Below are 21861 nucleotides of genomic sequence, written 5' to 3'. Positions count from 1 at the left end.
GCCCGCCTCGGCTGCGCGCGCAGCCTGCCTCCCGACGGGCCTTGCGGTGGGCACCATGGCGGCGGCCCTGTGTGGACGGCCGGTGGTTGGGACGCTGAGGGCAAGGGCAGTTCCGGGGGGCGGCCTGGGCCCTGGGGGCCCCCGGCGCAGCGCCTACAAATGGGGCGTGCGCTCCACGCGCAAGCCCGATCCGCCGCCGCTGGACCGCGTGTACGAGATCCCGGGTGTGGAACCCGTGACGTGGGCCGGCCTCCAGCACCGGCACCCGCGTCTGGCCCAGCCAGTGTTCCCGCCGTGGGAGCGCGGCTGGGACGACCCGTGGCGGACCCGGCCAATCCCGCGCGACACCCACCCCCTGCGGCGCGACGTGCTCTGTCACGTGGTGCACCAGCGCTCCCGCCTGCTCGAGGGTGAGTGGGGGAAACTGAGGCAAGGGGAGGGGAGACTGAGGGGAAGGGGGGGCAAGGGGAAACAGGCTGGGGAAGGGGAGTGGGGAGGGGAGCAGGAAGGGAAACTGAGGCTGGGGAGGAGCTTCCAGACCATGTACCCGTGCCACGGAAGCCCCTCCGGGGTCTCGGAGTAGCCCTCTGGTTCCCAGCTTCCTTCTCCAAAGCCACCCACTGTTTCTTAGTCCAAACTCCTCGTCACCGAGGGAGAAACTGAGGCCCAGACGGTGGCGGAATGTCAGGCTGCTCATCCCTCTGGACCGGACGCCTTCTCTCTGCCTTCCTCCCCCCTGCCCGCTCCCCCTCCGCCTCCCTCGCTGTCACGCAGGCGTCTCCGACCCTTCCCTGCGACTAGAGCAAGTCTTGACCTCCATCTGTTTCAGGTTCCACTGAGAGACTCACAGGCCCTCCTGGTCATGGAGGTTGTGACAGTGACCGAGGCCCTCCCGTTGTGGCTCCTCTCGGTGCTCGCTGTTAGTAGCATTGGTACAGGACCCTCAAACAAAGCAGGGTCCTTCCCTCGCCCCCCCCCCCCCAACTTCTTGTTTCTCTCAGGGACCCTTCTCCCCTCACTGGGCTCAGAACTGAAGTGTCAGCCACCCTCAGCCCTCCCCAGTCTGCCCCCTTCTCTCTTCTGGTGCTGCCCCCCTCCTGGTCAGGCGCCCCCGCTGCGGTATTGCAGTGGCCGCTGGGGGATCTGCCGGCCTCCATCCGCCCTCCTCTCAGCGCTATCTTCCCAACTTGTGAGTCTGACTGAGTCACCCACCCACCCTGCCCCCAGTGAACTCCAGTGGCTCCTTGTTCCCTTCAGGATCCAGTATGAAATCTCCTGGGATTTGAAGCCCTCAGTAACCTGCCCACCCCCTCACATGCTCTTCGTGCCAGTGTCCCCAGCCTTCTGAAGTTCCTCACGCAGGACTCTCCATCCCCCGCCTCCCCTGGCTCAGAGTTCTCTGCTCCAGCTAGAAGCCCCCTTCTGTAGAAGCCTTTCCCCGGGCTTTCTTCCTCCTGGCCCCTTTCCTCTGAGACCCCGCGGTGATCCTGTCTGCATCTTGTTTGTTATATGTTTGTCTCTCCTGCCAGCCTGGGAGCTTCCTGGTGGCAGGGCCGGTTTTCTTTTTTCTCTGGATCTGTTGGGCTTAGCCAGACACTTAGTAGGTGCTTAATAAATGCTGGTTGATGGATGTAGATAAGGAAACTCATCACACAGCTACTGGGGAGTGTGTAAGTCATGAAATCTGGATGACGGTGGCCACTTTGTAGCTTTGGAATCGCCCTCTCTTCTGGTGCTGCCCTCAGCGGGTGCCAGTGTCTGCTCTGTCTAGGGTCCAAGGTCTTTCTCCACGCCCTGCCTGTGTTCCTCATCCCCTTTTCCCGAAGGGTTGCCGCAGCCTCTCTGATTGGTCTCCTTGACTCTTGCCTCCTCCCAGCTGCCAGTTTGCTGCCCCTATCACACATCTGAGATTTCTCTCTGGAAACTTTGCTATTTGGTGTTCATAGCCCATCCTGGTCCAGCTCCAGCTTCCCTCCTGCTGGGGCCATGCTGTCCAGCTGCTTGCTGGTTCTTGTACCCTCTGCTTGGAGTGCTCCCTCCTCTTCTCTCTGCTCCCTCTTTGAAATCTGGGGGCTGGGCCAGATACTCTCTTATAACTCTGGCATACCAAGGTCGCAGGCAGAACGCGAAGGGTTGTCTGCAGGCAGAGGTGCGATCTGGGTCTTACATCCCAGCAACGACACATAGGACTTTGGGCACATCTTTTCATCTCTCAGTGCCCCAGTGTTCCCTCAGGCTAGATTGGAGAGAAGGTGCTGAGCTGCATGAGGAGAGTGAATGACCTCCCCTGAGAGTCACCCTGTAATGTATTAATGAAATATCCAATCCGATTACTGCTTCACAGGAAAAGGCTTTTTATGGGACAGCAAGGAGACATCATGGATCTGGGAGGGATGTCGGAGACGATCTAGGCTGACGCTTTCATTTTGTAGCCAAGAAAACATTTCCAGAGTAGGGAAGCAGCTTACCCAGATTCCCATATATAATAAAAGCCATTTGACTCCAGAATCCCGTGTTCTTTACACAGTGATTATCTCATGCTATGATTAATCTCTCTGGGCCTCAGTTTTCTCCTTTGGAAAATGAGGGACTTATGACCAAAGCTCATAAATTCTTGTTCTGCTCCTATGCTCCTAGTAAGTGTTTAATACATGTTTCACATTGGTCTGACCCGGGCGTTCTCATTAGCTTCCTTTCTCCCTCTGAAGTAAGTCTCCTCTACAAATAGGAGAGGCCTGGACGGAGAGTCTCCAAGGTCCCTTTCACTTGGACATTCGGAGAATCCGCAAGCCCGGGGCCCTCAAATCTGCTCCTTCTTGGTACCAGCCAAAGGGCCTGGCTTTGGAGTCTGTCACGATTCACTGAATGCTGGAGAGTCAGTCAGTTCCGCGCTCCCGACCTTAATTTTTAACCCTGGAAAATAAAAGCGTTCAGATCTTTTCTGCATCTCACAGAACCAAGCCGAGCAGTTAAGTTGATGGGCCCAGTTCCATTGGGTGAGCAGGCAGAGCACAGAGACCCAGATGACCTGCCGGCACGAGAGTCTCGGGGACCTTGGAGACTTGCTCTACTACAATGGAGGGGGCTGTGATCCAGAGATAGGGAAGGACTGGCTCAGGGTCCCAGGGCAAAATGTTGGAACTGAGCTGCTCTTTGTAGCAGCTAGAAGTCCCAAAGATGCTGCATGATTTGGAAAGGTATTTTCTGTTGCCTGAGTTGTCTTCTTGGTCCTTCCCCAGAGGTCTGTTGGAGAGTCAGGACTGTAGGGCCCCTCCCCAAAGGCGGGCTGAAGAGGGAAAGGCTGGGAAAAAGCTTGGGGAGCAAGCATGATTGTCACTTGTTTGGTCTGGAGAAGAGGATTGTGGCTTTAGTTCACAGGAACAAGAACTTTGGCTTTCTCCTTGGTCCCAGGGAGCAGACCTGAAATGCACAGGGAATTCCAGCAAGGAAAGTTTCCAAATAAAGAAGCATTTCCCGCAGGGGATGGTGCACAGTAGGTACAGAATGGATGCTGGACTTCCTACTGTCAGGCGATCTGCTGGAAGAAGGGGGTCCGTTAGTGGGGTGTTCCCTCTCACAGAAGGGGCCCCTCTTCAACAGCATGAATTTCTAGGGACCTTGTAGAGGGTACTTCTCCTTCAGGACCTGGAGAGAAGCGATGGGGAAGCCTTGGGCTTGGGCACAGCCTGGCTTCTGGTCATGTGTGACCCAGATACATCACCTTTCTCTGGGTTTCATTTCTCCCTCTGTAAAAGGAAGGGATCGCACTGCGTGCCCATAAGGGCTCTTCCAGCTCTGTGTCCTGGACCCCTGTAACAGCCTTTGATGTGACTGTGTGACTTTTAGGGGGAATGATTCCCGACTTCTTGGTTATTTAATCATTATAAGGAGTTCCCAGTATTGAAACTTCATTTCACCGACGCAGATGGGCCTCTCATCTTGTACTTGTTAGAAAGGCTAAGTGACTTTTCCATGGTGACCTATGTGTGTCAGTGACTGAACTTGAATCCAGGTGTTTTTGACTCCAGATTCAGGCCATTTCCCTACTGTGTCATATCACCTCTTTCACCGGGGAGGAAACCACAGGCAGCCATCTTGGTGTAGAAAGGGCTCTTAGAGCTCACCGAAACTGAATTCTTGTCTCCCTCATGGGTTTGTGAGGAGGGGCCTCTGGGAAGAGTGAACCTTGTGAATGAGTTGGTTTGGAGGCAGAGGACGTGGGTGTGACAGCTGCTGTGATGGTGGCCATTTTGCTTGGTGGGACTTTGGGGAAGCCTCTGAGGGAGGTAGCTTAAAAGAGCTCTTGGCTTCCAGGATATTTGGCCACACAGGACACTCCCCCAGCCTCCCTCGTAGCAGTGGCTGGAGATTCTTTTATAAGTCTGGGGACTAATGGCCTATGGCTCAGTGACTACCAGCAGTAAATCTGAATGTGATCGTTCATATTTTATAACACTCTGTTTGATCCGCATAGTATTGGGGGGGTACGCTCCACAAGAAATCCATATTTGATGCATGAGGGAACAGGCCCAGGAAAGTAAAAAGAACATGCAAAGTCATTCAGTCTTCCCACTTGCTGCCAAGTTGATTTCAGAATTTTTGTCTTTAAGTTATGAGCCTTCTCTCTGTCCTCAAAAGGAAGGGGTGCCTTCCAGCAGCGTTTTGTGCCACCCAGAGACAGGACCCATCCTCTGATAATCGCCCTTCCAAAGCATCAAAGGCTCACTTTCAGCTCTCGATGTTTAATTCATGACTTGTCCCTGAGTCTGAGCAACCCTGTGGCAGCTTTCTCCCTTTAATAAATGGCCTGTTGTCAAAAATGAGTGCCCAAGCTCTGCCAGTCAAGTCTTGAGCAGTGTGTGGGGAACATCTGGCTGGGGCTACTCATCCTCCCTCCCCCCTTCCCTTTACAGGATTCCAGGAGAGCGGAATCTGGGGAGTTAGGGGACTGTCATCTTGTTCCCTCCCTCCATAGGGAGCCTTTTAAACATCTGTAGACTTTTAAGGGGGAAAGCAGCCCCTCCCATCCTAATTCTTTTTTGCTGACTTAACCCCCCTAGGTGTAAAGCAGGCGCTCTGGCTCACCAAATCGAAGTTAATAGAAGGCCTTCCAGAGAGGGTCCTCAGCTTGGCCGAAGCTCCGGCGAATCATATCGAGAACCAGGATGAGCAGGTCCAGAATGCCATCTGCCACGCACGCCTGTGGCATTCCACCGAGGACATCCCCAAGAGAGAGACGTACTGGTAAGCTGCCAAGCACGCTGTGCTCGCGTCTTGAGAAGAGTGGCCTTGTTGATACCATTCACCCATGTGTCTCTTGTTTCTCCCCCAAAGCCCCATCATTGTGGAGAATCTAATGCGGCTGTGTAGGATGAAGATCTCCCAATATCCTGCTCTTACCAGAAGGATTCAAGCCAAGGACTACATGCTCTCAACCTCGTGGCATCGAGGTCAGTGCTGGTGAGCACCCCTGCAGCCCCTTGGAGCCTCCATCCCACCCGTCTTCAGTTTGTCTGTCTGGGTAATGGATCAGTGAGGACTTTGTATCTCATGGATTGTGTAGGAAGAACATTCATTCAGTGAACTCTCTAGTGACACAGGCAGGACACCTGAATTCTGATCGTGGCACCTCGGGCAGGTCACAGAGTTTTATGTGTGAATGTCACCCTCTGTTACAGCCTAAGTTCCCTGAGGGCTTTGTTTGGTATTGGTCCCTAAGCTCCTAACACTGCGCTTGGCTCTAATAAGTGCTTACTAAATGCTTGTTCATTCAGGGTGCCTTCCAGGCATGGCATTCATTCATTCATTCATCAGCCCAGTCTTTCGTTCCTATCCTAAACCCTGTTAGGGAGAGGCAGCTGTGGATGATTTGAACAGAGATGACCAGATCCCATGGATGGTACCACCTTCTTGCTAGAGAAAACCTCTTGGCTGGAGCTCCCCAGCATCCTCTGCTCAAGGAGTCGGAGTGACAGAAAGCTTGGCGCCCTCAATCAATTAGAACCTCATTAAGTAGAGAAGAGCATAATAGCAAACATCAAATGTTGCCTCTAATTAAACTCCTCCATTCCCTGTAGTCACAGAGAAGGGATGTGTGGAGGATTGAATTAGAAACCACAGTGGTGTGGTCTGTGGGGAGGCCTTACTACCCAGGGTCACCGAAGGCCCAGGGACACTTATTGTCTTCTATGGAAACAGGAAGTCACTGAGTTATCTTGGAAGAGAGACTTTTGCTCCTGCCCTTGTATTTTACAGATGAGGAAACTGAGTCATAGAGTAGCAGAGGGACCCACAAGAAAACAAAACCATTTAATGAGGTGTGAAGTAGTCAGGGTGGTTTTTTTTTAAACTTTCTAGATTCCATCCCCATGAGCCTTCTGCCCTTCAGGGCCATGTCCTTGGACAGGTCTGGCTTTTCCCAGCATGGCTGCTATTGCTCGGCCTGCTCCTCTGTGGGAGTTTCCAGCAAAGCCTGTTTATGAGCCACATGAGACCATCCATCTCACTGCCGAGAGTCCGGAGCTTTCTCAGCTTATTAGGACACTGCATTTACTTGGCTTTCAATGACTTTTGGCTTTTTCCACTGATCAAATCCACCCGAAAGGGCCCAGCTCCAGTACGAGTCACAACCAGGTCTGAGGCACTGCCCAGGCTGCGGCATTAGAGAGGCGGGCCCCAGTGAGGAGGGTGGCGGCTGCAGGACCCATGCTCCCCTCCCCTGGGTAGGCCAGTGTTGGGCCCAGCTCTGGGACCATGATTTGGAAGTGATGCTGACATGCTGGGGCACATCTGCAGGAGGCAGCCTTTGGGGCACACCCATAGGTGTCAGAACCACTTGTTAGAAGGAACCTGGATATTTAACTTAGGGGGAAAAAAAAGAAAATCTAGAGCAAAGTGATTTCTATTTTCTGGAGGTTGAAAGACTGTCATGTGACAAAGAGATGGGGCTTAGAACAAGGGGAGCTTAGAGCCTCCCTGCTCCTGGGGGGATTGCTGGAAGTTACAGAGAGACCAGCTGAAGCTTAGAGTCAGGGAGCGCTTCCCCACTGAGTGACCTTGGGAGCAGGGCAGTGGTGGGAATGGGCTGCAGCAGGTGCCCATCGTCCTCTCAGGGCCAGGACCCTGGGATCTAGAAAAGGCGGCTTGACTGGAGCAGGGACTTGACCTCCCCTGAACTCTGGACACTGGAATTCGTTCCCCAGGAGCAAGGTTTATATGTTGCTGAAGTGTTATGTGAGGTCGCAGTGGGATACCAGGAGAGGTGTGAGCTTGGGATCTCCTGCCCTCGAGCTGCTTGCAGTTGGAGAAGCCCTAAGTGCTGGCTAGCTCCCTGATTCGAGCGTGTATCCTTTTTCCTGCCGGTGCAAGTAGCAGCCCAGCCTGCCTTCACATCCTTCTCCAGGTTGGGCATTTAAGCTTTTTCTCAGAGTCTTCCCAATCCCTGCTTCTCAGCGTTGCCTGTAGGTGCCGCATTGAGCTGAGTGGTCTGCCAGACAAAAAGAGACTTCTGGGCACAAGGAGTTCGTCATGGGAGACTGGGAATTTAGAGTGAGAAGGGACCTACTCTCTTGTTTTTCAGACGAAGCAGCAGGCTCAAATGAAGAGATTTTCCCAAAGTCCTCTAGCTAATTATGTCCAGAGTAGGTTTGGAACCCGGGTGTCGCTGGCTCCCAGCCTCCTATTTCACATGGTCCAGGCCAGACGGCCGATGCCCACGTTCTGAATCTGGTGAATGCCAGCTGTCCCTGCAGATGCTGATGCAGATCTTCCTGCACATCTGCCTCGTTCTCTGCTCATTAGGGGCCTCGGGAATGCAAGGGCGGATATAGTGATGTAGCCGTTTGCCTCTTTCTCTCCTTACAGAATCCATTTTCCTTCAGATCCGTGGTCTTAATGGGACTCGTCTGAGTGCCAAGGATCCTTTGCTGCCAGTCGCTTCCCAGGAAGAGATCCAGGCTACTGAGAGTCATGTTTTGGAGACCTTCTACCCCATCGCTCCAACCATTAATCTTCAGGAATGTGACATTTATGATGTGAGAGAAGACACAGGTTGGTTGAACTGAGGGGCAGCCGCTTGTGTACACGAAGGGCCTGTTGGAGGCCAGGTGGAATGGTGAGCCGCTTCTCTCCTCCTGTTCTGTATCTGTTCCTTTGTCAATTTTGGGAGGGTGAGACCCGGCGTTATGCCAGAATTGTGGCAGGGGAGGGTGCAACCGAGCTGGCAGCTTGTCACTTGCAAAGGAGCTGTTTTTTCCCTCCTGGGAGCTGAGATTTTGAGTGGGTATAGTAGATCCAGACTGGTATAAACAAGGCCATTGGTGGGCTGTGCCTCCTGCTCAGGAATCCCTGGTCCTCACTAGGAGTTTTCCATCCCTCTTCCTCATTCAGTAGAAGCAGTAGGCCGAGAGTGGCCCTGTGCTGTCTCTGACTCCAGGAGCCAGGGATTCTTTTTCTCCGACAAATCCCTAATTAGACCCCCTCCCCCCCCCCCCCCGCTTTTGATTTTGTTGTTGTCATTCTTTGGAGGTGTGCACGGCACAGTGAGCTGAAACAGGGCCTCCCTCTGACACATCCTGCTCGTGGGGCTCCAGGGATTTCTCTAAGACTTGGGGCTCTGGGCAGGCTGCCCCTGTGGCTCAGTGGTGGGAACTGCTCATCCCCCATGCACCTCCAGAGAGGAATCTAAGGCCTGGAGGCTTTTACCCCTGCCCCCAAGTGGCCATTTCATCACTTCATTTGCTCCTTATCCTCTTCCCTTTTCACTGGCTGTCTCAGTGCTCAGCTGATTGTAGGATTGATCTACAGCCACCAGAGTTTTCTTCCCCTGACTTGTAACTGAACTGTGCTATGGATCGAGGATGGGAAGGGAAGGGACGCATGCTCCCTGACCAGTCCAGCCTAGGTTCTGTGGTCTGCTAGGCTCGATGCTTCGGTCACCCACCCCAGCCTTCCGTGGTTTCCATGTTCTAGGTTTCCATGAAGGCTACCCTTACCCCCATCCACACACTGTGTACTTCTTGGAGTCAGCCAACAATCGCCGAGCCCGATTTTATCCCGAGCAGCTCCGAGCCAAGATGATCATGTTCGCCTTTGGCAATGCCCTGGCTCAGGCCCGGACTCTGTATGGGGTACGTGCTCTCGTGTCATCTCCCCTGGCCCCATTGGCTGAGGAAGCTCCTATCAGCAAATTGGTGTGTGTGTGTGTGTGTGTGTGTGTGTGTGTGTGTGTGTGTGTGTGTGTTCCTGGCAGCATTTGTGCAGCCTGGTGAGAGCAGACCTTGGGTAACAGGGTGACAACCAGTGGGGAGGAAGATTAGCCTCCCCCCATCCCTTTGTGCATACAAAGTACTTTGCAATGGTTGTTAAGCAATGACTGAGGGAGCACGTGCCCCAAAGGCTCAAATTGGCAAGGTCCTCAGAATGGCCCGGCCCTTCTCACCGAAGCCTGGCCCACAGAGAGGCTAAGGCACTGAAAGGGGGCGACCCCGGGGCCATTCAGCTTATAGCGCCGCTGCCACGCAGGGTGCTTAGCCTCGATGTGCTTCCTGCGAGCAGAAAGTATTAGACCCAAAGCTTTGTCCCCAGATCTCCTGTCTCCTGTGGTTTTAGGTGGTTCCCACGAGGAAGGTGGATTTTGCAGGTCAGTTGAGTGGGATTAAACCCTGGTTTTGTCTGTCTGGAGCTAGATTGAAGATCTGCAATGTGGGGTGTTCACTTAACAGTGCTCTCTGGAGACCCTGAGGCTGGGGAAATGACCCTTTTTGGGCACCTTTGGTTGCCAGCCAGGGCAGACAATATTGGATACATTCCCAGCTCAGCTGGATCCTTTACTGGGCTGATTGCCTTCAGTCCCCAGCCCTTTGTCAGATGCTCCAGGAGGCTACAAAGACAAGTGGTCAAGGCGCAAGGGATTGTATCAGCCCCTGGGAGGAGTTCTGGGCTCTCCTCTGCCCCTGCCTTTCCCTCCCAGCCTCTACCCCACAGAACCAAAGCAGCCCTTTCCTCTGGGCCAGACTGTGGCCAGTGTGGTGCCATTGCCAGATGGAGCAGTGGGCTGGGTGGAGCAGGGAGCAGGCATTCTGAACTGCGGGGAAGAGCATCAGCTGACAAAGCACGAGCTGGGACCGGTTGGGCTGGCCGGCCACCTCCCTGCTCCTCCGCAGTTGCCAGAAGGGCTAGCCATTGATTAAGTGGAAGGGCCCTTTGTGGGAGCCAGGCCGAAGCCGCCTTGCCACGCACCCAGCATAACGCCCAAGGCGCCACTTGTCCCTCTCCTCAGGAGGAGGCCCGAGTGCTGGAGCGGCCCGTTGTGGTGCAGAGCGTCGGCACGGATGGCCGCGTCTTCCAGTTCGTGGTGTTCCAGCTGAACACGACAGACTTGGCTTCCAGCGATGGGGTCAAGAATCTCGTCTGGGTGGATTCTGACCAGCTTCTCTATCAGCATTTCCGATGTCTTCCTGTCATTAAAAAGAAAGTCGTCGTGGTAAGTATGAAGCCAAGTCTTCCCCTGTGGTCAGGTGCACGCTTGTGTACATTGTGGAAAGGGGGAAGGGGGGGTGGAGGGGGAGGCTTGCATTTGGGCCACTTTCTACAGCTCGGTTTACCTCCTCTCTGAAATGGGGGCAGCTCCCACAGCCGAGCTGAGACTGGTGAGGGGAGGGCTTGGTGCAGCATAAATGATGAGACAAGGGTGGCCATGTCCTTTCTGAAACCGGCATTGCCCATCCACCTTGGCAGCCTTAGCCTGTTCTCAGATCACACTGATAGACCTGGAATGCACCTCAAAGATCACTCAGTCCAACCCTCTCATCAGAAGAAAGAAACGTGGGGGCAGCTAGGTGGCGCAGTGAATGGAGCACCAGCCCTGAAGTCAGGAGGACTTGAGTTCAAATCTGGCCTCAGACACTTAACATTTCCTAGCTGTGTGACTCTAGGCAAGTCACTTAACCCCAATTGCTTCAGCAAAAAAAAAAAAAAAGGAAATGTGAGGATTTGAATCCAGGGGCATCTGTAGGCCTAGTTGGACACCTTGCTAGGGAGCTCAGTTTGAAGGAGAAGAAAGCAAGCGAAGCCTTTTCACTAATGGGAGAATGAGCATAATTCCAGGCTGCAGCTGAAGGCGTGCAGATGAAAGGTCCCTATGGGAAAGTCTCAGGGGTGTTTCAGAGGTATGTCTGGCTTGGCCCCAACCCCTCATCCTCCTCCTGCAGAGGCACCAGCATTAGAAAAGAGCTCCTTTTCCAGCCCTGGAAGCTGACCTTTGTTTTAATTACATCCAGTAAATGGGAGAGCAGAAAGGTGATTCTGTGTATTCTCTCCAGGAACCTGTTGGAATTGTTGATTATCAACCTGCAACTTTCAGGAAGTTTTTAGCCATGTACTTACATGGCGCAGCCTGAACTCCGACCCTCAGACTGTCCCAAGACTTTGGTGGATCCCCATCTGGACCCCTTCTCCTGGGTGACAATAAAGCACTATTTATATCCTTGAGCTTGTCAGTAATTTGAGGGGGTTTTCAAGGCCATTGCCGTCAGTGAGATAGTGTCCGGAGGTTGCTGTAGCTTGGACTGCCCAGTCCATTGTCCATCAGGAAATGTGTCCACACGTGGCAAAGGGCGTGCTGAACCTTCTGGGAGGGCAGTGATGGGGCTGGAAAAGTCCTCCTGGGGACAGCCAGGATAGACTGGCAGTCACTGTTCCAAATAGTCCTGAGGAATTGTGGGTGCTGAGAGGGTCAGTCCACTACGGGAACTGCTGACTAATGTCTCCTAGGATTCCCACTGGCGTCAGAGACCTTGGACAGAGAGAGATCACTTAAAGTTTCAAGGGGCGCCAGTGCTTCTGTTCAGTTTCACAGGATCACTAAGCAGGGCCTCCTTAATCTGCAGTTCCCCTCCCCTTGTGGAGTTTGGTTGCCCTCTGTTCCTGACATTTTATCTTGACAGGATTTCCTGAGATTTCCTGCAGAAACTATGGGTATTTACCAGGAGGTGTAGACCAGTCAATGATGCCTTGAGAGCACACTGGTGTTGACTCCTGTTGTATCATCCTTCCTCAGTGGTGGAGCCATATGACCCTGGACAGATCATTGGCCCCACTGAACATTATCACGTTCCTCCACTGTAGAGTGGAACTGATCAATACTTGGCTTTGTGAGGTCTGCAAAGTCCCCCTTAAAGCACCATGGGAATAGAAGGAGCTTCTTAACCAATAAAATGGGGGTAATAGCTTTAGTTCCTACCTCAGAGTCCTGCAGGGAGGTTCAATGGTTATGGAGGTTGTAGAGAAAAAGAACTAAAGAACTTTGTGCATCTAAAGTGGGACCGAAGTGGCAGCTGTTATGACTGTAATTGTTAAATGAGAAGAAGTGGAGCGAGTCAGAACTATACCTGAGCCTCGGACGTGAGGGTTATTTAATCTCCTTATAAGCCCAGAGAGGGAGAGGGACTGTTTGAACTCACCCAGCTATGAGAGAAGAAAAGCAGCATTGGAACCCAAGTCCTTTGACTTCCAATCTTGGGTTCTCCCCAATGTGATGTTGCCTTGAGGATTAGCAGAGACTGAAAACTCACACATGAGGGACCCTGCCCTCTGTGTCCCCCCAGCAAGGGCATTGCTCTAGTGTTCAGGCAAAGCTCAATCCTGTTCGCATTTGCTCCCAGCTCTCATGGGTGGTGCGGGAGCCAGTAACCATTGCTAGAGAACAAGAGGATTTCCTCTTTGGGGCCTTTTCAGCCGCAGTGCTGCCTGCCTAGGTCAGCACTTCTGGAGCGCGGGAGGGGCTTCTGTGTGGCCTTTATAGCATTTTGGTAAGAATTCGGTCCAGGATGAAACTAGGTGTGATTACAAGTTGTTGGCTGAGGGGTGGATTTTTCTAAAAAACAAAAATGAGCCATTTTTGGTTGTGTTTCTAATATTGTTTAAAAGAGAAAACTTGCCCAAGGCCTGTGGGCTGTGTGTGCATGTGCGTGTGTGTGTAACGGGGGGGGGGGGAGGAGAAGGGAGGGGGATGTAGACTAGCTCAGACCTGAGCCAGGGAGCCTTTGACTTTATTGCTTTTTCCTGGCTGAGAGCCAGAGGAAGCCAAGGTACCATCCAGGCAGCTATAAACAATCAGGATGAGCCTTTGTTCCTCTGGAAAGAGCAGCCGGGAAAATTCTAGACATAACATCCTCCGTGCCTTCTTTCACGTGCCATCCTGTCTGAACTTGCTTGCATTTGGCCTTTTTTCCTTCCTTGAAAAGCCTTTCAGAGACAGGCAGGCCTCTGGGTCACTGAGCTCCAGGACGCCAGCCTTCCCAGGATGCTTGCAGAATCCCTTCTCATAGTCTGGATAGCTCTGACTGTGTCACCCCTGACCCCCATTCAGTCAGCTCCACTGGCCCCCTCTCCCTCCCAGCTTCAGAGGGCCCTCCAGTCAGCCAGCTTTGTGTATCACATGGTTCTGGAGGAGAAAGGGAGATGTCGCATAGGTGAAACTCACTAGAGATGCTGCAGAGATGAGACTGACCAGTGGTGAAACTGACCAAAGATGAGACTGACCAGAGATGCTACAGAGGTGAAATCCAGAGGACTTGACAACAGCTTGGATGTGAGGGAGTGAAAGGATGTGAGATTCTAGGATGTGAGCCTACAGGCCTGGCAATATAATGGTTCCCTTGATGATACTGTGGAAGTTTGGAGGAGGATAGGGTTTAAGGGGAAACATAATGAATTCAATTTTGGACATGTTGGGTTTGTGTCTTTCCACCTCCCTCTCCCTCTTCTCTCTCTCCCTCCCTTTCCCTCCTCTCATCATTACACAGAGCTTTAAGAGTCTCAAACCTTTTTGGGCTGTATGGCAACTAAATGATTGGGGTAGGATTGGAATTCAAGTCATCTGGCTCCCCTCTCTCCTCTCCTTTCCTTTCTCATCTCTTCCTCTGTTCCTCTTTTCTCTCTTTCTCCATCCACTCTGTCTCTGTCACTCTTCATCTCTATCTCTTTGATACTCCTATATACACACCCACTTCCTTTCTCCCCTGCTTTCCACTCAGCTCTTCCCCATAATCTCCAGCTTACTCAAAACTCCAGAATACCCAGTGATAGCTCTGGAGGCCAGAAACTTAGCTCCCACTTAATTTTAGGACTGATCGACTGACTGGGGGTATGGGATCAGTGCCCCCCAATAGACCAGAGAATAATAAGAGCTGAGCTTTCAGTCAGGAATACTTAGACCTGAGACAATTGCTAACGTATGCTCTGTGAGCAAATCATTTAACTTCTTTGAGATTTAGTTTCCATCACAGCAACAACCTCACAGGCTTAGAGAAACATTCAGATGAGATTATGGAGGAAAGTGCCTTATAGATCTTGAAATAATATCTAGATGGAAGTTGTGGTGGTGGTTATTCAAAGATCCGTGATTTCATCATTTTTGGTGGCCTAGTGGTACTATGAATAGACCTGATCTGGAGTCAGGTAGACCTGAATTCCAGTCCTGCCCCACTCATTTACTTGCCATACATCCCAAAGGGGTTTGAGACTCTTAAAACTGTATAAACATTACCCTTAATGATGTGATTACATCCCACGTCAATGCAGAGCAATCTCAGTCCTTTCTTGATGGACTTGGAGAGCTGTTACAGACAAAAATTTAATCGCCTAAAACTAAACTTTTGATGGTGTAAAAGGCAGGGAATGAAGAAGGGAAAAGAAATTAGCATTTATATAGCACCTACCATGCATCCAGGGCCATCTCCAATCATCCTGATCCATATCTTGTCACTGGACCCAGATGGCCCCAGCGGAGAAAATGAGGCAGGTGATGTTGCACAGCCCTTCCTCACTTTAGTCCAATACATTTGCAAGTCATGGCATCCTCTCCTTAATGTCTTGATCCTCTGAGAATGGAGGACAAAGACCCTTCCACTACCCATCCACTTCCAACAAAAATACCCCTCTAAAGTAAGGATGCATAATCTAGAAAAACAGATTCCCACACTGGTCATGTTGCCTGCAACATGTCAAGATGCTTCCTGGGTTCATGATTTATGAGTACATTGACTAGAGTTCTCAAGTCTTTGCAGGTTCTTTCTCTATAATGTCATTTTATAATTGTCCTGGTTCTGCTCACTTCTGTCTTCATCTGTTCATAGAGGTCTTAGCAGTTCTCTCTGGAGTGCTCCTTTTTGTCATTTGATGTGGTAATATTCCATTAATATATCATAACATGTTTATCCATGGATGATACCTTATTTTCTAAGTTTTGGCAACAACAAAAAAGAGCAGTTATAGCATTTTTATAAATATAAAAATCTTTCTTTGATCTCTTTGGGGGTGTGGACCTTATAGTAACATAGCTGGGTCAAAAGATATTTACACAGTATAGTAGACTGTGGAGTGTAGTTCCAAATAGCAGGATAAATACTCTTATTTTCCAGAAACTTGAGTCAATGTTTGTCATGCTCCTTTTTTGCTAGTCTGATGGATGTGAAGTAGAAGATCCAAAATTGCTTTCACTTTTATTTCTCTAATTCTTGATTTGACCACTTGAAAAAAAAAGATTATTTAATATTTTACTTTCCCCCAATTACATGTAAAAGGAAATTTTAAACTTTTTAAAATTAATTAAATTTTAAATTTATTTTATTTTATAATAACTTTATATTGACAGAATCCATGCCAGGGTAATTTTTTTACAACATTATCCCTTGCACTCGCTTCTGGTCCGATTTTTCCCCTCCCTCCCTCCACTCCCTCCCCTAGATGGCAAGCAGTCCTTTACATGTTAAATAGGTGACAGTATATCCTAGATACAATATATGTGTGCAGAACCGAACAGTTCTCCTGTTGCACAGGGAGAATTGGATTCAGAAGGTAGAAATAACCCAGGAAGAAAAACAAAAATGCAAATAGTTCACATTTGTTTCCCAGTGTTCTTTCTTTGGGTGTAGCTTTTTCTGTCCATCATTTATCAATTGAAACTCAGGTCTCTTTGTCAAAGAAATCCACTTCCATCAGAATACATCCTCATACAATATCGTTGTCGAAGTATATAATGATCTCCTGGTTCTGCTCATCTCACTTAGCATCAGTTCATGTAAGTCTCTCCAAGCTTCTCTGTATTCATCCCGCTGGTCATTTCTTACAGAACAATAATATTCCATAGCATTCATATACCACAATTTGCCCAGCCATTCTCCAATTGATGGGCATCCATTCAATTTCCAGTTTCTTACCACTACAAACAGGGCTGCCACAAACATTCTTGCACATACAGGTCCCTTTCCCTTCTTTAGTATCTCTTTGGGTAAACTTTTTTTTATTTTGAGTTCCAAATTCTTTCTCTTTTGCTCCATGCTCATTGAGAAGACAAGCAATTTGAAATGTGTCGTCATGCAAAGCACATGTTCACATTAATCATGTTGTGAAGGAAAACACAGACTAAGAAAAAAATAACGTTAAAAATATGCTTTGATCTATATTCAGAATCCATCAGTTCTTTCTCTAGCTGGCATTTTTCTCATTAGCATTTTGGAATTGTCTCAGATCACTGTGTTTCTGGGAATACTAAGTCATTCACAGTTGATTGTCATACAATTGCTGCTGTTGTATACAGTGTTTTCCCGGTTCTGTTCGTTTTACTTTGCCTCAATTCATGTAAGTCTTTCCAGGTTTTTCTGAAAGCATTCTATAGAGCACTTTTTTTTTTTTTTGAGATGTTGATAGTTTAGATGTGATCTTTTAAAAGAATATTCATTCCTTTAACCATTTATCTATTCAGAATGGTTCTTTGTTTTATACATTTAAAAGGTTTTCTTTTATATTTTGGAATATGAGATCTTTGTCAGAGAAATTGCAAAGAATTTCCCCCTGTTATCTGTTTCTTTTCTATGTAAAACTACATTAGATTTGTTTGTACAGAACCTTTTCAATTTAACCTAATCAAAACTGTCCATTTTCTTTTTTGTTAACCTCTTTATCATTTGCTTAGTCATGGATTCTTCCCCTATCCAAAGATCAGAAAGGTTATTTCTTTCTTCCTCTAATTCATTTGTAATTCAACCTTTTATATTTGGGTCATATATTCACTAGGAGCTTATTTTGGTGTGTGGTGGGAAGTGTTGGTCTAAACCTAATTTCTACCAGTTTTATCTTAATTGCTTTCTAATTTGCCCAGTAGTTTTTGTTTCCGAGTAATTTTGGTCTTTGAATTTACTTACCATTATGCTACTGTTGCTCCTTGTTTCTGTGTGCTCTGCACCTGATTGAATGTCTTTTTATTCAGTTTCAAAAGTGGTTTTAATAATTACTACTTTGTCATACATTTTGAGGTCTGGTACTGATAGCCTCTCCTCTCTCTCCATTTCCTTCTTTGTCCATTATTACCCTTGAGATTCTCAACTTGTCAGGGCATTTCTTGACCCCTTCCCTAACCCGGCCTGGTTTTTATGCTCATTCCCCATCCCCCAAGAACTTTTCTGATATGTTTTATATTTACATGTTGGTATAATTATTGTTTCTTACTGGTGAAATGTAAACTCCTTGAAGGCACGGGCTATTTAATTTTGTTTTGCGTTCCCAATAATATTTGTTGAATTGAATTGAGCCAAACAAATACTCTTCTGTTGATAGTATATGGTTGTCAGCTGTGGATCACCATGACCATCAAGGAACCAAAGGTGCAGGTAAACCAGAGCTCAAAAGAGCAGTGATGTGGGATGTATGTGAACAGGCTGCCATGGGGGATTGAGGGCGATGTGGCTCGAGACTCATCTTCGGGACCAGGATGGAGGTGGGCCGGCTGGTCAGGGAGCGACAGCGGAGAGGCACGGATGGGCAATCCCAAGGTTACCCTGGTCTCTGTGTGCTCTCAAAAGGACCAGGAGGAGGCCTTCAGTGCATTGATTGGGTCTTGTATTAAGGATTATGGGAGAAAGGCACAAAGTACCCTCCATGAAAAGGTGGAGACGGCTTATCACATTTACTCATGGAAGAAGTTACACATCAATTCATTCCAATCAATTAATACCAATAGAGCAGTTGAAATTCCCCGCTTCCAGACGTGAATAAAATGGCCATGTCTCACAGGGGTCCTCAAACTTTTAAAATAGGGGGCCAGTTCACTGTCCCTCAGACTGTTGGAGGGCTAGACTAGAGTAAAAACAAAAACTTTGTGGGCCTTTAAATAAAGAAACTTCATAGCCCTGGGTGAGGGGGATAATCGTCCTCAGCTGCTGCATCTGGCCTGCGGGCCATAGTTTGAGGACCCCGGCACTAGGCTGACCTCCCACAGGTTCTATTTGTTTATGTATAAGCTGAGGAAAGAACATTGGTTCAAGAGGCAGAGGGCAGGGGTTCGTGAAGATGCTGACCCTCTGGGTCACCCTTGACTTTCTTGGGACTCAGTTTCCTCACCTGTAAAATGAGCTGGTTGATGAGATGGCACGTTCTAGTTCTAAGCCTGTGCTCCTACTGGGAGTCCTACTGAGGGCAGGAACATCATTTTTCTGGTTTTATGTCTCCCAGTGACTGCACATAGTAGGTATTTAACAGAAATTGCCTGAATTCAATTTTTGCTGTTTTAAGGCTTAATGGGGCATTTTTCCCACAACACCGTCTTTGAGGCATAGGGAGCTTGACCAAATTCCCCCGATGACTCACATTAAAGTCCATTTCACGATCCTGCCATTTGGTGCTCTGCCCTATCCTGGCCTGAGGATCCTGTCCCTAAACAAGGACAATGAGAGAGGCTGGGCCCAGGTGCCAGGGCATAAATTTGTCGCTTTCCTGCTCAGAAAGACTCAGTGACTCCCTTTCACTCTTGGGCTTCCTCCTCAGCCTGACGTTTTCTGACCCTCCCTAATCAATGACTTCTGGTCTGGATGTTGCTTTGGTTGAGTCCAGGATTAAATGTAAAGCTTCTCTTCAGAGCTCTCGCCCCTTTCCTGTCCTCTTGCACTCTGCACAGCCCCCAGAAGCTGGCCTCTGGCTGCTCCTGCCTCTCGAGGCTCCTGACTCCCCCCATGGTCCCTGGGCCTGGAATCCCCTCCCTCCTTCTTCCTTGGGCCTCTCAGCTCCTCTCTGAGACCTCCCGTGCCTTCCCTCTGAAGCCGCCTTCCACCCAGCCCGCTTATAGCTCCTTAATGGTGTCTCCCCATTAGAGTGGGAACTCCTGGTGGACAGGGACTGGCTGTGGTTTTTTTAATTTTTTTTATTTTGAGTCATTCTTTATGTCCTGAGGACTTAGCGCAATGCCTGACACATGGAAAGTGCCTAATAGTTCCCTGCCTGGATTGAATTTAGCTGTGTGCTTTGGGAAGAACATCCGGGGGCGGGTTCTTCTCCTAATTTCCCATGAGAACCTGGGCCCTTCCTGGGAAAGCAGGTGTCCAGAGAGGCCTCTAGGGGTCTGGCAGACCCCCAAGCCCAGAGGCCCCAGAATCCCTCAGTCACCTAGCAGCTGACCCCCTGGAGAGGCCCTGGTATCTCAGGAACGTTCCAGGAAATGAAATATCCCCCCATGGAGGCAAAGCTGAGCCCTTAAAAAAAAAAAAAAAGATACTTCTTTCTCTTTTCCAAGTTCTGGACGTGCTGTGGGTGAAGTGATAAACAGGAAGGCGGGACAGAGCGAGTCGTGTCCGGGGAAGTGGGCCAGGGCCAGGGGCCGCCGTGGCTTCGCTCGGGATGAGGTGCTTGTCCTCCTGCTACTGGACAGATGTTCTGGGGGATGGATGGGGAAGGGAGTGGCGGGAGCCCCAGGTTGTAGCTTTGGCTGATTTCTAAACTATAAGAGCTCCCCTTGAACACTTAAACCCTGACCCACCCTGCCCTGTCAGCCCCCAAGCAACCCCACTCTGCCCAGAATGGGCCTTGAACACCTACTCTCACTCCTGCCTCCCTCTCTTTACTCCCACTGCTCCCCCTCTCCTCATTTCTCTCCCTTTGTTCAAAGGTAAATCATCCTTCAAGGTCTTGCTAAAATCCTGTCTCCTCCAGGAATCACTCCCTGATTGCTTTCACCCAAATGGATCTCCACTTTCTCCGACCTCTTCTGCACTTTTTGATATGTACCATGGGGTCAGCTGATGTGGTGGAGTTAGAACTGGGATCCAAAAAGATGGCAGAAAAATAGAATGAGGCAAATCTGGCAACTAATGAGAAGAAATACATTTATGTTTAAGGGACATATTTTTGATGGGAATATATTTAACGGAAATGTTGATATATATTAAGGGGAATAAATATTATCATGTTTTACATGAGATATTTAATATCCTTATGTTAATTAATGGAATTATTTATATAATGGGAATAAATATGGTCATATTTTGTGTGAGATATTTAATATCCTATACTTTATAATGGAAATATTTTAATATATATTAATGGAAATAAAAATAATCCTTTTATGTGAGAAAGTTAATATCCAATATTTATTTAATGAGAATATTTATTGGGAGCAAATTATATATTGAATGGGAATAAATATAACCACAGGACGACAAAATGTTAAATCTGGAAGAAGCCACAGAACATACCCCGGCAGATCTGGAAGGGGCCCATTCTGGGCCGGGCAGGTTAGCCCAATGATTCAGGCTCAGGCTGGAAATGCTGTGAGACACTCGTAGAACACAAACCATAACACAAAAGGCAATCCTGATAAGATGAAAAAAGACGGGGTTCTTGATAAAGTAAAATAAAACCCAGCCAATCAGTCAGAAAGGCCTTGGGCAGGACAACGAGAATCCTGCTAATCTCCTACACTGGCTAGAGAAAGAGAGACAGGGAGGGAGGAAAAGACAGATGGAGACAGAAAGGAGGAAGGGAGGGAGGAAAAGAGAGATGGAGACGAAAAGAAAAGAGGGAAGGAGGAAAAGAAAGACAGAAAGGAGGGAGGAAAAGAGAAAGACAGAAATGAGGGAGGGAGGAAAAGACAGATAAAGGAGGGAGGAAAAGAGATGGAGACAGGAAGGAGGGAGGAAAAGAGATGGAGACAGAAAAGAGGGAGGAAGAGAGATGGAAACAGAAAAGGAGGGAGGAGAAGACAGAAAAGGAGGGAGGAAGGAAAAGACAGATGGAGGCAGAAAAGAGGGAGGGAAGGAGGAGAAGACAGATGGAGACAGAAAAGAGAGGGAGGAAAAGAGAGACAGAAAAAAAAGGAGGGAGGAAAAGACAGAGATAGAAAGGAGGGAGGAAAAGAGAGATGGAGACAAGGAGGCAAAGACAGAGATCTTCCAGGAATGAGGAGCCGATGGTCCCTCCGTCCTCTGCCGTGGGCAAACCACAGCCGAGTCCCGGACTGACCTCCAGCAGCTGGAGAACACCTGGGGTGAAGGTCTCGACTTGGGCGACACCCAAGAACTATTTTCAGGCGTGGGGGGGGGGGGAGTGGACACAGTCCTGGCCCTTTGCCAATGCTCTTGTAATATGGCCAAGGCCTGGGATCCCAGGGTCTCTGCTTCCTCATCCTCAAAATAGGGAAGCTGAGCTTAGTGATCTCCAAGCCCCTCTTCTGGGTCTAAACTGTAGGAACACGGGGGCGTTATATAATTCTAATATAGGAGTGTTCTCTAACCCTAGTAATATAGGAACGTTATATAAATATGGAGTAACATAGGAGTGCTAGAGAACTCTGTGGGAACATAGGGGTGTTCTATAGTAATATAGAAGCGTTATAGAGGACTCTGGGAACATAGGAGTGTTCTATAGTAATATAGGAACGTTATATAAATATGGAGTAACAGGAGTGCTAGAGAACTCTGGGAACATAGGAGTGTTCTATAGTAATATAGGAGCGTTATATAAATATGGAGTAACAGGAGTGTTAGAGAACTCTGTACTAACATAGGGGTGTTCTATAGTAATATAGGAACGTTA

General features: G+C 49.1%; 1 protein-coding gene across 1 annotated transcript; it reads left to right on the top strand.

The window, feature by feature from the left end:
- Positions 1 to 40: 40 nt before the first annotated feature.
- On the top strand, positions 41 to 11488 carry MRPL37 (mitochondrial ribosomal protein L37). Its single transcript, XM_051999630.1, has 7 exons — positions 41 to 410; positions 5061 to 5244; positions 5335 to 5450; positions 7864 to 8049; positions 8971 to 9128; positions 10280 to 10483; positions 11322 to 11488. Exons 1-7 carry the CDS (start codon positions 56 to 58, stop codon positions 11397 to 11399), a joined length of 1281 nt encoding a protein of 426 aa, XP_051855590.1. The 5' UTR covers positions 41 to 55; the 3' UTR covers positions 11400 to 11488.
- The last annotated feature ends 10373 nt before the right edge of the window (positions 11489 to 21861 follow it).

The sequence above is a fragment of the Antechinus flavipes genome, chromosome 4 (assembly GCF_016432865.1).
Source record: "Antechinus flavipes isolate AdamAnt ecotype Samford, QLD, Australia chromosome 4, AdamAnt_v2, whole genome shotgun sequence".
NCBI classification, from domain to species: Eukaryota; Metazoa; Chordata; class Mammalia; order Dasyuromorphia; family Dasyuridae; genus Antechinus; species Antechinus flavipes.
This window is presented reverse-complemented; position numbering and strand designations above follow the sequence as displayed.